Here is a 14960-nt window from a genome sequence, read left to right as displayed (position 1 = left end):
CAGGAGCATCACTGGGGAGGCTAGTTACAACCCAGGTTCCTGGGCCCCTCCCACACATGCCTGCAGGGTCACCGTATGAGGGAGAGGCGCTGCGGGCCCCAGGAGATGCTGGGGTTCGTGGAGCACAGCCTTGTGCATGAGCACTGCCTGAGGACGAGTTTGCACCTGCAAATTCCTGCGGAGGAGGTGCCTGCAGCTACTGGGGCTCCCTCTGGGTGCCAGTTTTACTAGTGAGTGGACTCCCTTTGCTTCAGAATTAAAATGGAGACTCCCCCTCCCGTTGGCTGCCTGCCATGTGAATTCCTCTGAGGGCCTTGGGCTCTCTCTGCTTCTCAACCCACCTGACTCGAAGCCCCAGGACAGCTTTCTACAGGCAGGCCAGGCCTTGTTCCCCATGCTCTTCACTTTGCCAGCAACCCAGTGCTTCGTTAGGAATGCTCTCAGGTGCAAGTAACAGAATACCAGGCTGATAGTGGCTTAAATAATAAAGAGAATTTAATGATTTCCTAACTAGGTGAAGGTAGGCCAGTCTACGATTGGCTGGCAGTTCAAGGTGTCAGAGAGCCAGCACGTCTTCCCTCTGCTATGTTCTAAGGCAGGAAGCAAGAAGGCAGCCAGGGAAACAAGAGAGTGCTCTCCAGTGCCCCTCTCCTCTCATCAGGGAAGGAAATATCTTTTCCAGTGGTTTCTCAGATAATTTCCTGTGATGTTTCATTGGCCAGATAACACATACCCATCCTCAGCTGCGAAGAAGGCTTGGAAGTCCAAATCTGGCTTTCGGAGCCTCTGCAGGAAGAGATGGGTAGGGGAGCACAGGGTGGGCATGGTCACTGGGCAATGAGCAGTTGTGCCCTAACCAGTTAGCAGTTAGCGTACCGAAGAACGAGCAGAAGTTTCAGGACTGTGTGGCTCCCAGGGGAGTCCTGCCTCCCTGCAGGACCAAATCCTAACAGCTCTGGAAAGCAAGTACCTGTTTCTTCTTTAAAACCTTCTAGTCAGGAATGCTCTTAGTTGCTTTGTAAACCTATTCCACAACTGTCAGAGAGTTACCCTTTCAGCTGAACATAATCCACCCTCCATTTTAAGTGTATTTTCCCTTTTGTCCCTGAAGGAGAAGGAAACATCCAGAAAGCCTTGATCCCCAAACCCGTAATAGGCTTACAAATCACTGTTGGATCGCTTTCAAACCCTCCCTCTTCCAGACAGCAAACCCCAGGTTCTTTACCCTTCCCGTGTGGGATGGCTTTCCCAGCCCTTAAAGTCTCCACGACAGTAGTCCACACCCTCACTTGATGCTCAATGAAATAGTAGTTGGATCGACTCTCTGGAACTTTATTGGAAGTGTTTCCAATTCCCTCCCCTCCCTGATCCAGAGACCCCGCATCAGACAGATCACACTACTAAAGTCATATGCCCGAGATGAAGGAGGGCTTCTTCATCCATTGTGAGCCAGAGCAGGGTCCAGGAGAAGAGAGCCACGTTGTGCCAGCTCCCGGTGGCCTAGCCCGGGGAACGCACAGCTCGAATTATTACAGCCAGCACCGTGCAGACGGGAACGAGCGCTCGAGCGGCCCTGCCCTCCAGAAAGGCACTGTGAGACTCACCACCCCCCTTCACCTGTAGCACTGTTCAGTTCTCAAACCCTCCCAGGCCAGTGTTGCATTCAGGGGATGTCGGTTCTTCTTCCTTTCTCATCACACTCCCCGGGCCACAAAGCATGGCCCGGTGCCGCTTATTAGCTGTGTGATTTTGACTGAGTTATTCAACCTCTCTGAGCCTGTTCCCTCATCGACAAAAGGGGACTAAAAACACCCACTATTATGACGTAAAGTGAGGATTGGGTGAGTTGATGCACACAGAGCGCTCCTAGCTCACAGTAGGTGCACAATAAGGGACAAATAATGTCATGGAAAATAATGAAGGGCGGTGGTGAAAATCAGACATGTATATTGTGGGGGTCGGGGAGCCATGGGTGCCCCACTGGTATAGATTGAATTATGTCCCCCAAGAAAACATATTTTGAAGTCCTTACCCCCAGACCCTGTGGATGTGGCCATATTTGGAATAAGAGTCACTGCAGATGTGATTAGTTGAGGTCATGGTGGAGGGAGTGAGCCCTCCTCCAGCAGGACCGTGTTCCTATAAGGAGACGACAGAGACACGCAGGGAGGGGGCCGTGTGACCGTGGAGGCAGAGATGGGAGTTGGGCGGCTGCAGGCCACAGGACCCCGGGAAGAGGCAGGGAAGGTTCCCCTAGAGCTTTCAGAGCTAGCATGGCCCTGCTCACATTTGATTTTGCACTTTCTGGTCTCCAGGACTGGGAGACGGTTGATTTCCTTGGTATTAAGCCACCCAGTCCTTTGTTCCGGCAGCCCTAGGAGACTAACACACCCACTGGGTTCCCTTACTGGGTGAGGTTGCCACTCCGAGAGCCCCAAGTGCTGACAAATAATGCTCCCAGCCTCTGTCTTCCCAGAATTGCCCTCACCGAGAGGGGAACGCAGGCCAGCTCTGCCCACTGGAGAGAGCCTGCAGTCTGTGCCTAACTGCAGGCAGATGCAAGAGGCCAGCCCCTGCCCCTGAGTTGGGGCTGATTTGGCGGTCAGCGAAAGTTCCAGAGCTCCCCCGGCACTGGGCTGGACTCCTGCAGAGACCATATCCTTGCTCTCTCCCTCTCTTCTGAGAAGCTGAGCCCATAAATCATACTCCAAATCCCTGCCTCAGGCTCTGCTTCCAGACTCGGCTGGAGTCTCAGGGAACCCAAATAGAGTTAACTCACACACACACACACACACACACACACACACACACACCTATCATACATACACGTACATGCATATCTAATATAGACAAACACACATGCACATTTAACATGCAAAGACATGCGTGTGCATGTTGACTATAAAGGCACGCATGTACTTATCCAAAAAATGTACACACATGTACCTAGCATGTAAAGAAACACACATTTTAGCCATTCTATTTCAAGGTCATGTGTAAATAAGCCAGCTCTCATCCCCTCAGGACCCCGATCTTCTCCCTCCGCCCGGGTCTGCCCCACTCCATGCTGCAGGTGGCTTGGCCCTCCCGCTCACCATGTCAGCCTCAACCCCAGGCCCAAATTCTGCTGTTCCGAGCCCCGTGGAGCTCATAAAGGGAAGAAACCCCAGCCTGGTGGCCTTTTCATCATGGTAGAAAATTCCTTTGGGCTAGATTTGGGATTTCACAAATGTCAGTTTGCTAGTTAACTTTGTCTCCAGAAGCGTGCTGGGTCTGCCCGGCACTGGGGCCGGTGGGGGAGGCTCCCGAACCCTGGGCTCCGCGTGTCAGCTCTGCTCAGAGCACGGAGTGCAAAGTGGTCACGACCCAACAAGCCAAAGGCTTCTGCCCTTCAGTATCCTAATCGGGATGCACGTCTTCTGAGCATGGCAACCCCCAGCCCCTGTTTGAAATGTACTTCACTGAGGTTGCATATTTGGGGCGTCACTCGGGATAGACAGAAACCTCTTCCTGGAAAGCGATGGAGTGGTGAAGTATTCCTGCGTTTCAGGGATGGATGGGACCAAAATATAACTGGGTAGCGCCTAGGTGCCAAGAGCATTACATCTGTTAGCTCTTTAAGTCCCTCCGGGAGTGGTTGCAGGTGCAGAGAGAGGAGGTCCTGTTGCCATCAGGAAGCCCTCCTGTGTCAGCATTTCCTCTGCGTGCGTGCACACGTGTGGGGTGTGCTAATGCATGTTAGTTATTATGAAGGTAACATGATTTGCCTACAGTCATTCTGACTCCGACTCAACCAGCTGGATTCAGTTCCAGCTCTCACACCCGCAGGGCTCTCTCCCCAGCTTCCCGGTCTCAGGCTGCTCCCACTTCCCGTGGCCCTTACAGCCTGCCTGTCATTTGCTTCCTTCCAGTCGAGTGCGAACCAACTCCCTGTACTCACTTTAGTCCTGTCCTTCCAGCAAGCGTATCCATATGTCCTGGGTCTGAGGAGTTAGCTACTCATCCCCCGCAGTCAACATGAGGAAAACAACTTGAAATAAACAGGCTGCCCTCATCTGACCTAAATGTCTCCCCACATACCCTCAGTGACAGGAAATGTCACTCCTGCATCATCTTATGGTTTGGAAAGAGAGTGGCCAAGTGAATGCCATCCGTGTCGTTCAATGATGGGCAGGACCCCCATATTAATAATGTCTACGTGGGGTTTCCTGAACGTGATCTGATTTACTCTGCACAGCAGCTGGGGGAGGCAAGTACTATCCGCCTCTTTCGTAGACTCACCTAGAGTGGGCCGCACCTCCGTGACCCTGGGGCCAGGACCGTCCACCATCATGTTGGGGAGGGGTCCCAGCACAGCCGTGTGTCTCACAAAGACTACCCCTGCCCCGTATCTGACCACAGAGCCCCTGAGTCATGGCGACCACTGAAAATACCCCGCACATTTTCAAATGCCCTCAGGTGGGGAAGGGCCGTGAGGCGTATCCCCACGTGTCTCCAATCCTCTCCAGTCCTTTTACCTACATGACGCCCTACCCGGAAATGCACCTGTGGGAGGAGAAACTCCTTTACTTGCTGTCCGGACTCCAGCCTCGGGGCTTGTGGCCAGTGAGACGAAAGCGTTGAGAATGGACCTTTGGGCTGCCTTTTCCATTGGACCTCCCCCTCATGGTAACCGAGGCAGGGTGAACCCCGTAGCTGGCGAAGCTTAGGCTGCAGAGCTGTTCGTCCCTGACCCCCCCTGAGTGTTGGAGTCATGGGGCTACAGGTTACAGGTAGGAAGCTTTTTAATGTCAGCAGGGCAAGGGCGTCGCCTAAAGAGGTCTCAGACGGGGGCCCCAGGACTCTGAGACTCACATCATGTGTTGTCACTTACTCTCGATCCCAAAAACACTACCAGCTTCCATCCCGAATTCTGTATCTGTATGTTTCATATCCTAAAGGAGGACCCCACGTTGCATTCAGGTTAGCCCACAAAACCTGGATCCATCCCTGATCATCCACATTGGCTCGTGGGGTATCACAGGGACTTGGGGCAAAGGCATCCACCCTTTGTAGCAGATACACATGCTGAGCCTCCCGTCTCTGCTTTCTAGCCCCTGGACTACGAGATTTCTGCCTTTCACACCCTGCTAATCAAAGTGGAAAATGAGGACCCGCTGGTGCCCGACGTCTCCTACGGCCCCAGCTCCACGGCCACCGTCCACATCACCGTCCTGGATGTCAACGAGGGTCCGGTTTTCTACCCAGACCCCATGACGGTGACCAGGCAGGAGAACATCTCTGTGGGCAGCGTGCTCCTGACCGTGAACGCCACGGACCCCGATTCCCTGCAGCATCAAACCATCAGGTGGGTGAGCGACTCCCTAACTGGGGACCCGAGACAGAAATGGTATTTCATTTCCGGCTGCAGGCCTGGTTGTCAGGAGTGAACTAGCATTAAATTAAATTTGTTAGTGATCTGGGTAAGTAGAAGGTACATGTCATAATGAAGAGCTCATGGCTGATGATATCAGGACCAGGCTGACTCCAGGGGGCCACTGCCCCCACACCTGGCTCCCAGCACTAGACCAGCTCCAGAAGAGGGTGACTTCAGGGCTGTGTTTCTAAATGGCCAGAGGGGTCTGCCAAGCATAGTCCCTGAAAAAAAGAAAAGCCACCATCTATGGCCCCCTGCCTCTCAGACACTTGACCTATATTCTTGTCACCAGGACTTGATAAGGAAGGCACCAGGACTTGATAAGGAAGGCGTTGGCTGACTCCACATACAGACAAGGGTATTATGAATCCAGAGAGGTTCAGTAATAGCTCAAGGCGGCCCAGCTTAGTAGCAGAGGAATCAGAATAGAAATAGGACAGTCTGCAAAGTCCGCGCTCTCTGCTAAGTGCTGTGGATTCTGAACCTGTCAAAAGGGGAAGGAACCAGACATTGCTGGTACTTAGAAATGGAACGTCGGGGTTAGGGTTTCCACTGATACATGGCAAGCCAAAAAAAAATAGTCTTTAAATATTTCTGTCTTCATTTCTTAAGCTCTGTCTGGTGTTGAGAAAGAAGGTATTTTCATGACAAGATTTAATTAAGTGATCATTACCCACAGAGCCAGAGGAGACAAACTGCTCTCCTTGGCGCAGTGTTTCACGACGAACCTAAATCGGGCGTGCAGGTCCAAATGCACGCTTGTCTCCACAAAAGAAAGTTATTAATCTTTCTCTTCCAAAATCTAATCTTCTTCTCCTAGGAGGAACAGATAATCAAGTATTAGATACACTTCTAATAAACACGTGCCGCATTTTCCTGATTTGAAACACCTGGAAACGCATCGCGGTCTCCACGTGGCCCCGTTACCGGAGCAAACTGGCAGGAAAGCAGCTCACGTTAGTTTCCAACCCAGAAGGGGATTTAGTTTCACAACAGAACTTTCCGAAATGCCAGATGAACTAGATACAGGTCGGAACTATACCAAATCCGACAATAATGTGACTCTGAAATAGCCATTCTGTTTTCTCTCTTTCCTTTTCCCGCTGGGTACCTGGCAAAGGAAATACGCAATTAAATACCAAAGAGCAAGCTTTCCTTAAGTCCTTAGATGGGGAAACTAATAGCTTAACAGACCTTAAGGCAGTCATACTAATCTAGGTTGTCTTTGGGGGGCTTAACTGTCATTTTGTACTTCCACAACAGGAGACAGAAGAGGGGACTCTGGGGTGGGGAGAAAGTGGAATTTTGATGGGCTTGTTTTTGCTGGGGCCAGAGGGGGGGGGGTGCGCTCTGTGGTTGCTTTGTGACTTGGGATGTCGCCAGAGAGCCTTAACGTGGTGGGGGTGGGGGGCAGATGCGTGACAGATAGCGACAAAGGGGGAGGTGGGTCTGCCCAGGCTCTGTTCAAGACCAGCTCTGGCCGACTTAGGCAAAAGGGGGAATTTGCTAGAAGAATCACTGGATAACAGTGTATCAAACTGAAGAACATGTTTCGAACCAGGCCCTCGATAGCACAGGAATTAGGTGGTGCTGAGTCTCTAGGGGATGGGAAGTGACGGGCTGGCACGAGGAGAATGAGTGACCCGCCTCCAACCATTTCCCACACTGTGCCACTCGCCTTCGAAGTTCCATGTACACCGGGTGTGTCTGCTTTGTCTGAGCTGCCGTCGTGAGCCTCCCAAATCAGGGCACCTTTTTTTTTTTTTTTAAGATTTTATTTGTTTCCTTGCAATGCATATACTTGATACTTGCTGTATTTGAAATTCCAGTTCATTAACACGGTCCTCATTTTTAAGAAATTACTTAGTCACATTGTTATTAAATTATTAAAAAAAAAGATTTTATTTATTTGTCACAGAGAGAGAGTGAGAGGCAGGCAGAGGGAGAGCAGGGAGCCCGATGCGGGACTCGATCCCAGGACCCCTGGTATCATGACCTGAGCCTAAGGCAGACGCTTAACCGACTGAGCCACCCAGGCATCCCCCAAATCAGGGCACCTTGACAGGGCCACAGAGCTCATGTTCTCAGATGTGGCCGCCCACCACAGTGGGCAGCTGGTGTGGAGAGAGGAGATTCCATCCTGCAGATGGCACATGGAGCTGGAAATGTGGGACAGGCCTCGGAGAGCCATCCCAGCAAACTGAGTTAGGGACAGGATTCTGGCCCGGAGAGGGAGGGCGTGACTGGCCAGAGCCAAGACATTGAGGGGTGTCAAGACGAGGACGTGAGCCACGGAGCACAAGGACCCAGCTACTGGAGTGGGGGGTGCAAGTGTTCCCCCTTGTATCACAGGCAGAAGGTCCATGGTGCCCACCACGTGAGAAGAGGAGGTCAGAGAAAGTAATGTGTTAATTACTAGACAGGAGACCCGAGGGAAAAAGCAGAAGCGTGGGAAACTCCGTTGGTCATCACAGATCTGACCCTTCTTCCTAAGCTGCTAGGTCCCACCTCCAAGTGGCTTAGCCCAAGACAGCACGTATCAGCCCACATGACCGAAAAGTGCACAGGGACGAGGGTACCCAGGATGAGGACTCATGTGTCCAGAGTATGCTCTTTCTGCACCTCGTGGCTCTGCTCTCCCCCGGGGTCAGCTTCAGCCCCAGCCGTGCCTGAATGGCCACCAGCAATGCCAGTCCTTGGCCCTCCCAGCAAGAAGAGATGCTTCCCAATTGAAAGTTCAAGTCCAAGGGCCGGGCTTGGGTCTCACTGAGCCAGCTAGGACACACACCCATCTCTGAGCCAAACAGAATAGCAGGGGGGTGGAGTGTGGCCACCGGGGGCCCCACGTCCCACCATGACCACCAGAGGAGTGCAGGACGCTCTTCCCAGGAGACCGGAATGGGGGCTGAGTCATCAGGAACCACGGAGAGTCACTGTGACCAAGTTCAATTTTGTGAGTCCCCTGGGGAAATGCAGCTGAGGTGTTTCTCGGTGGCTGGTTTGCTTAACAGTTCCAGCATTTAAAAATACTTGCAGCCCGGGCGCCTGGGTGGCTCAGTTGGTTAAGCGACTGCCTTCGGCTCAGGTCATGATCCTGGAGTCCCTGGATGGAGTCCCACATCGGGCTCCCTGCTCGGCAGGGAGTCTGCTTCTCCCTCTGACCCTCCCCCCTCTCGTGTGCTCTCTCTCTCATTCTCGCTCTCTCAAATAAATAAATAAATCTTTTTAAAAAAAATAAAATAAAATAAATAAAAATACTTGCAGCCCTTGATCCTTCCCCTCCCCCTTTTCCTCTCCTCCCCCTCTTCTTCCTTTCTCTGTCTCTCCCCACCACCCTGTCTATCTCTATCAATATTTCATTCCAAGATTCTCTGTGACTCAGCCCCAATAACTCCATTTTCATCTCAAATGACTCACCAGGCCCTGGGAGGTTTTGAGCCCAGGCGGAGGTGCTCCACCTGACCAGGATCCTGATACAGGTCCTGCCCCAACCCTGACGGGCGCTCTGGCCTCTTCCCCAAGGATGGGCTCCTTCGCTGTCAAAGCAGGGAAACCTCCTCCCCGCTGGCAACCCACACAAAACTCAGGAACTTCTAACTGATTCCCATCCGGGCCGGTGTCCTGTCTCCCATGATGAAAGGCGCGTCTGGTCTCGGGCACAGGGCTGGCACAGCTGGCCCCTGGAGGACACTCTTTCATCTCACTGGGGAACAATCAAGTCTGTGAAAGGCGCCTTGATCTCTGAGAAGCCTGTAACATTCAAGACAGGAGGTGTCCAGGCATCAGAGTGAATATTCACACTAGAAAGCCTGAGTTATTAAAACTTGTTAAAAAGCCCATCGCATTGCACTCTTAGACAAATCAAAGTGGACATCGGTGAGCTGGTGACAGACGAAATTCTTCTTTTTAATGACTTGTATCTTCTCATCCTTATTATAAAGTTAAGATAGTTTGTGGAGGAGCCTTTGGAAAAGACAGTTAAGAATAAAGAAGATAATAAAGAATCTGTAATCATCTTACACAGGAAATCCTCTCTTAACAACGTGGATATATCTCCCTCTGTCACATGTGAGAAACCTTCCGTTTTTATTACCAGAATTGGCTCCGATCACCTGTCCTGTTTTGGAACCTGCCGTGACTCCTTCCCAGTGTATGGTGAACAGCTTTCCATGTCAAGACATAGCCTTTATTTTTAATTGCTTGATAGTATTCTCTTATTCTATTACATGGATGTTCTCATTTATTCATTCATTTCCTTGTTATTGGATATTAAGAGTGTTTCCAATTGTATGCAATTATTTTTTGAAAAGGTCAGTGCACAGGCTTATAGCTAAATTGTTTAGTGCATCATTAATTTCACGAAGAATTTTTTTGAAAATTCTTTGAGCAAAAAAGTATTGGTATTGTTAATGACTTTTGTCATAAAAAGAATTTTTCGTTTTTTTCCTACCCGGGCAGTCACATTTATATTTTCCCTTATGATTTGAATTGATGTCAGGATTAGAAAGCCGCTCTGCCCCAAGGTCGTGTCGCTACAGACATGTTCTGAAACAGAGCTGCCTCCCCCACCGCATCCCCTCCACGCAGCGCAGACGCGGGCCTCCTGCAGCCCTCAGGGTGGAGCCCCGCCTCCACACCCACCAAACATCTGTGACATCTGGGTGTCTCTAATGAGGAGCAGGCTTTGAAACTGAGCTTGTTGGCTAATTACTGTCAGAAGGAGCAGCTCAATGGTAATTGTGCTAAACTAGAAATGACTGCCCTTATCCCACGTTCTGCACCTAGTGAAATGAATACCAGGGACTAACCCTTGCGTCCTGGCTGTTGATTCAGTGGCTTTGGGGAGGCAGCCGGCAGCTCAGTCCTTCGGGACAGCCTGAGAGGACTTGTCTCATTATTTTTCACAATCAGGGGATTTCCTTGGAGGCAACCCAGTAGCAAGTCCTATTCTGAGCATTTTTTCAGACCAAGTTCATCTTGTCCGGGGTGTACAGTAAATCACTCTGCAGCAGAGGCTTCTGCCTACACATTGAATATATAAGATATGTGTTGAGGAGAAATACCGTTCCTACCAGTGTGAAATGACCTATCGCTGCTCAACATGGTTTTGGAAAAAATCATCCAGGGAGCCCTGCAAGGGTGTGTCGAGCAGCGCTGTATCTGTGAGGATTAAGTTTGGCTGAATATAACACAAAAATTCAAAATGACCGTGTCTCAGAAAAGATAGAACTCTATTTTTTGGTCACATGTAACAGAAGTCTAGAGTAGCCATGGCAATGTCCAGGGCTTGTGCGGTGGTCCCACAGAGCTGTCAAGGACCCAGGCTCCTTCCTGCTCACCATTCGCCCACCTCCAGGCTGGCATCCCCTTCCTCATGGGCTGTGAGGGCTGCTGGTGCTCCAACCTTCGTGTCTGCATTCCAGACAGTGAGATGGGAAAGAGGGGAAGAAAGGCATCGGGTCTCCTGTCTTTTAAGGAAACTTCCTGGAAGTCAGCCCCGTTTCTATTTAAATCTCATTGGCCAAAATTAGTCACATGACCACACCTAACTCCAAGGGATACTGGACCATATGGTCATTTAGTTGGGTAGAAACCAGCTTCTAAAACTGGGATTTTTTCGAATTAAGAAGGGAAGAGAGGGGTGCCTGGGTGGCTCAGTTGTTAAGTGTCTGCCTTCAGCTCAGGTCATGATCCCGGGCTCCGGGGATTGAGCCCCGCATCGGGCTCCCTGCTCTGCGGGAAGCCTGCTTCTCCCTCTCCCACTCCCCCTGCTTGTGTTCCTGCTCTCGCTGTCTCTCTCTCTGTCAAATAAATAAAGTCTTTAAAAAAAATAGAAGGGAAGAGAGGATGTAGTGAGGTCACTAGACGTTAGAACATCTAGCTGCAGTGGAAACTTTTGGGGATTGAGCTTTTCTACATAACAAAAAACCACAGGGTAAATTTAAAATGATGAAACATGCCATGATATTAGATTTCTGCACAAAGTAATAGATAATCATGTTGCTAAAGACCAAATGCTTGAGAAAAAAAGCACAAGGATTATAGTTATCCATTCATTCAGTTACTAAGTTTAACAGTATTCATTTAGAGCCCGGTGACACCGCGAGGCCCTGGGTATTCATGAGTGAAAGAAAGGGTCCCTGCCTGCAACCTCCGGGGAGCTTGCAGTCCTGAGAGCAAGAGCATGTGCCCCAGAAAGAAGGCGGGGGGCCGGAGGGCAAGGAAGGAAGGAAATACATGCTTTCCTTGGGAAGTAAGAACCAGTGGTCCCTCGCTGGGGACAAAGAGCCAGGAGGCAGAATTGGTTTTCAAGCATCGTTGTGGTCTCGCTAGTCAACCCCGCTCTCCCCGTGCCTCTTTGCGGCTCTCTGCCTCCTAGGACCCGGCTGCCAGCCCAAACAGGCAGCCATCTCCACAGCCCCCTGGAGACATGGGTTTGAGAACGAGGGCAGCAAGCTTGCTGGTACCGGGACTGAGCGCCCTCCGTGTTTATATCCAAGTGCACCAAAAACCCCTTCACCAGAGTCATTTATTTCTCACAGCCCTGCAAACGACACATCGTTGGTCTCCCTTTTTGCTGATGAGGAAAGCAGAGCCTCGTGGAGCCTCTCTGAGCCCTCCTTTGTGGAAGGGGAGCGTGCACAAGTGTGGGGAGGTCTGCTGAGAGTCCCGGAGCTTTGCTGGCGCCCACCCCTGCGTGTCCCACTGAGGTGGGCTGGGCATCACCTCTGCCCCTGCGGGAAGGCTGCTCTGACCTCGGAACTGTGCTCCCCGGGCTTTCTGGACATCTAGCACTACCCTCCTCACGCCTTTCTGTCATTCCCAACCTAATCCTCCATCTTCTCACCAAACCCAGGCTTTAAGGGGGGAGGGTAGCCATCCCTCCCTGATGAAGCCGCAGGGGGCCACATCAGTACTATTACAGAATTAAGCACTTGAGGCCCAGCATGCGGACCTTCAGATTCTCCAGGGGGCCTACAAAATGTCAGGGACCTGAACACATAATCTGTTGTCGCCACAATTTGAAAAGGAAACAGCAAAATTGAAATGAATAAATATCGAGCATCCGAGATAGCATCATGACAACTGTATCAGGTTAACTTTAAAATTTGTGAAGCTGTCTATACCTTTGCAAGCCATTTGTAGATCCGACCTTGCAAGAACATCTGAGTCTGCTCTAGAGAAATCCTAGGGGATCATTAATGAAATATTCCTGGTAGCTGAATAATGCCAAAGGCCTAAGTATAAACATGACTTCAAAAATTTTACGGGAAAAAAAAAATGTTATGTGCAATGTGGGTATTTACTAGGGCAGGATATTTACTAGGACTTGGTATGAGGCCACCAGAGACAAAGAAGACTCGGGCTGGGAGTTCTTGAAATAGCCCCAGCCCGGCCTGGGCTAGGCAGATGGAAATGCTCAGTTAGTAGGCATGGCATGAATTAATGCAGCTGGGTTGGAGGTGTCTGTGTGTAAACATGTTTGTGTATAAGCAGATATGCTTTATCGGCACTACTGTTATCTTTCACCTTCCAACACTGAGTAATGTCTACCAACCACGACAACATCAGCATGTGGCCTTGTTTTAAACCAATCCCAGGAGTGACGCCTGAGCAGGACAGACAGGCCTCGGAGGGGGCTTCCCAGGTCCACGAGGGTCACAGTAAAGAGCCATGTCCGTCAACCGGCTCTTCTTCCCGCGCCTTGATCCACACCAAGCCTATGCTTTAAACACAGAATATCTGAATCAGATCCGCATTCGATCCTCATGTCTCTGAAAACTGCAGCCCACTTTGTCCTGAGTTCTTTGGGTCTTTTGAAAGTCATTTCCCTTCTTCTCCCTCTTTTGGACGTGGAGGCCTTTTAGCTCTGAGGCGGAATTCATTCCTCAAGCTGATGAAAGGTACAACATAGAGTGATGAAAATCCAGCCCCCCAAGATTTGTTAAAAGGCCCAGTTTCAGATTTTGCTGGTCTTCCTGTGAGTCATCAAGTCCTTTTAACACCTTGTTTAATGTTGGGGACCATTCAGAGAAAAATCACAGAAATGAGGGGAAATGAAGTGAAAATCACGGGCCATCTATGGGACAGTTCTGTATCTTCTAAGATCTTTAGAAGTAGATGTCGAAAATCAATCTGCTTGAAAGTTGGGATTTTGTCATCACTTGCATTCTCGGGAACACAGAGGCTCAAAGTGTATAGTAGCCTCCCATTTATGGGGAGGGAAAGGGGGGATTTCAGACTCCTTGTTTTAAAAAGAACAGATTCCAAAACCAGATTTAAGCGTTTAATTTGGGGTGACTCCCACCTGTTAAATTTTAATCAGAAGTTAAAGGCTAAATAATAACATTTCTACCTGGGGAAATTAAGAGAAGAGACTCCCTCTACTAAAATATATTATTAACACTTCATCTTAATTAAATGTGGTTACTGACCTCAATAACAGGATTTGGGGTGAGGTCCTTTCTGTTTTGCTTTGTTGAATGAATTATTTCTTTCCCGAGTCAACAAACACAGAGCTTGAAATATAAAGGAATTGTTTACAGTGGTGCCTTTGTAGCTTTTAATTAAAGTGATGTTCTTCCATTGAAGTTTATGGTGGCAATACATTTTATCGCCTGCTTTGCTATAGAGTTTTTAATTATTTATGTAAATATATTAGCACAGCTGACTCTTATTTTTAGTGGTCAGATTTTCTGTTAGGAAGATGCCAGGGGGAAACAAGGTCTAATAAATTAAACAACTGAATTTTTAACGATTTAACATCTTCAGTGGCTAAAAATAGAATTCTGGCTTTTATGATGGTCCAGAGATGGGAGATTTCCATTATTAACCTCAATTAGAGGCACTCGGTTTGGTTAATATGAAAGAGCTGACCATTTGGACCAACAGTTGAAAGGTTATTTTATAATCCAGCCACCTTTTTAACATCCCTCTACACATGTTGTTGTAAATTTGCCATGGGCCAGATTCTCATTACTGAAAGCATGGTTTTTCAAATTGGTTATATTTGAATATAATCATGATGGTCATTCTTGTCAGCCTGAGAAATTAATTCTCGGAGCCAACATAGGAAATATTGACAAACGCTAATACCGTTTCTCACCCACTGTTTTTTCTAAGCTGCTAAATCTGCTTAGCTGGGTGTTTGTTTTTTTATTTATTTATTTTTTTTAATTTTAATAAAGGCCTTTGAAATAGACCAAGGTTGCTGCAGAAGCTACCAGTGCCGTATTGATGGAGAAAGCCGCACATTTCAGGATGGCAAGAGAGGTCAGTCGACTAGGGAGAATAGCTGGTTTATCTTACTGCCCCGCTTAGTCAGTCACCAACACCAGGCCGCCGCCGAGCGCATCTAGGGGACTCCCGAAGGGCTCACCATGGCCTTAGTGCTTACACAGGTAAAGAACCGGAGGCAGTAGGCCCCGTAACTAATTCAAGACTTGTGTTTCAGCAGTAGCTCCCAGTTTGTGCCCCAGAGGAGTCTTGCAGTTTGCATTTTCAAGTGATGAGGCTTTGAACCACAGGTCTCCCACAGAGTTTA

At 49.4% G+C, this 14960-nt stretch overlaps 1 protein-coding gene across 6 annotated transcripts in view; it reads left to right on the top strand.

Moving 5' to 3' along the window:
• The window catches only part of CDH13 (cadherin 13), a 1404901-nt gene that overhangs the window by 1305332 nt on the left and 84609 nt on the right, over positions 1-14960 (top strand). For all 6 annotated transcript variants that reach the window (XM_035024712.1, XM_035024708.1, XM_035024709.1 and 3 more), the window contains one exon: positions 5094-5347. In XM_035024712.1, coding sequence (XP_034880603.1) covers positions 5094-5347 — 254 coding nt within the window. The remainder of the gene's footprint in view (positions 1-5093; positions 5348-14960) is intronic.

The sequence above is a fragment of the Mirounga leonina genome, unplaced genomic scaffold, assembly GCF_011800145.1.
Source record: "Mirounga leonina isolate KUSES-001 unplaced genomic scaffold, KU_Mleo_1.0 Mir_180, whole genome shotgun sequence".
Taxonomy (NCBI): Eukaryota; Metazoa; Chordata; class Mammalia; order Carnivora; family Phocidae; genus Mirounga; species Mirounga leonina.
This window is presented reverse-complemented; position numbering and strand designations above follow the sequence as displayed.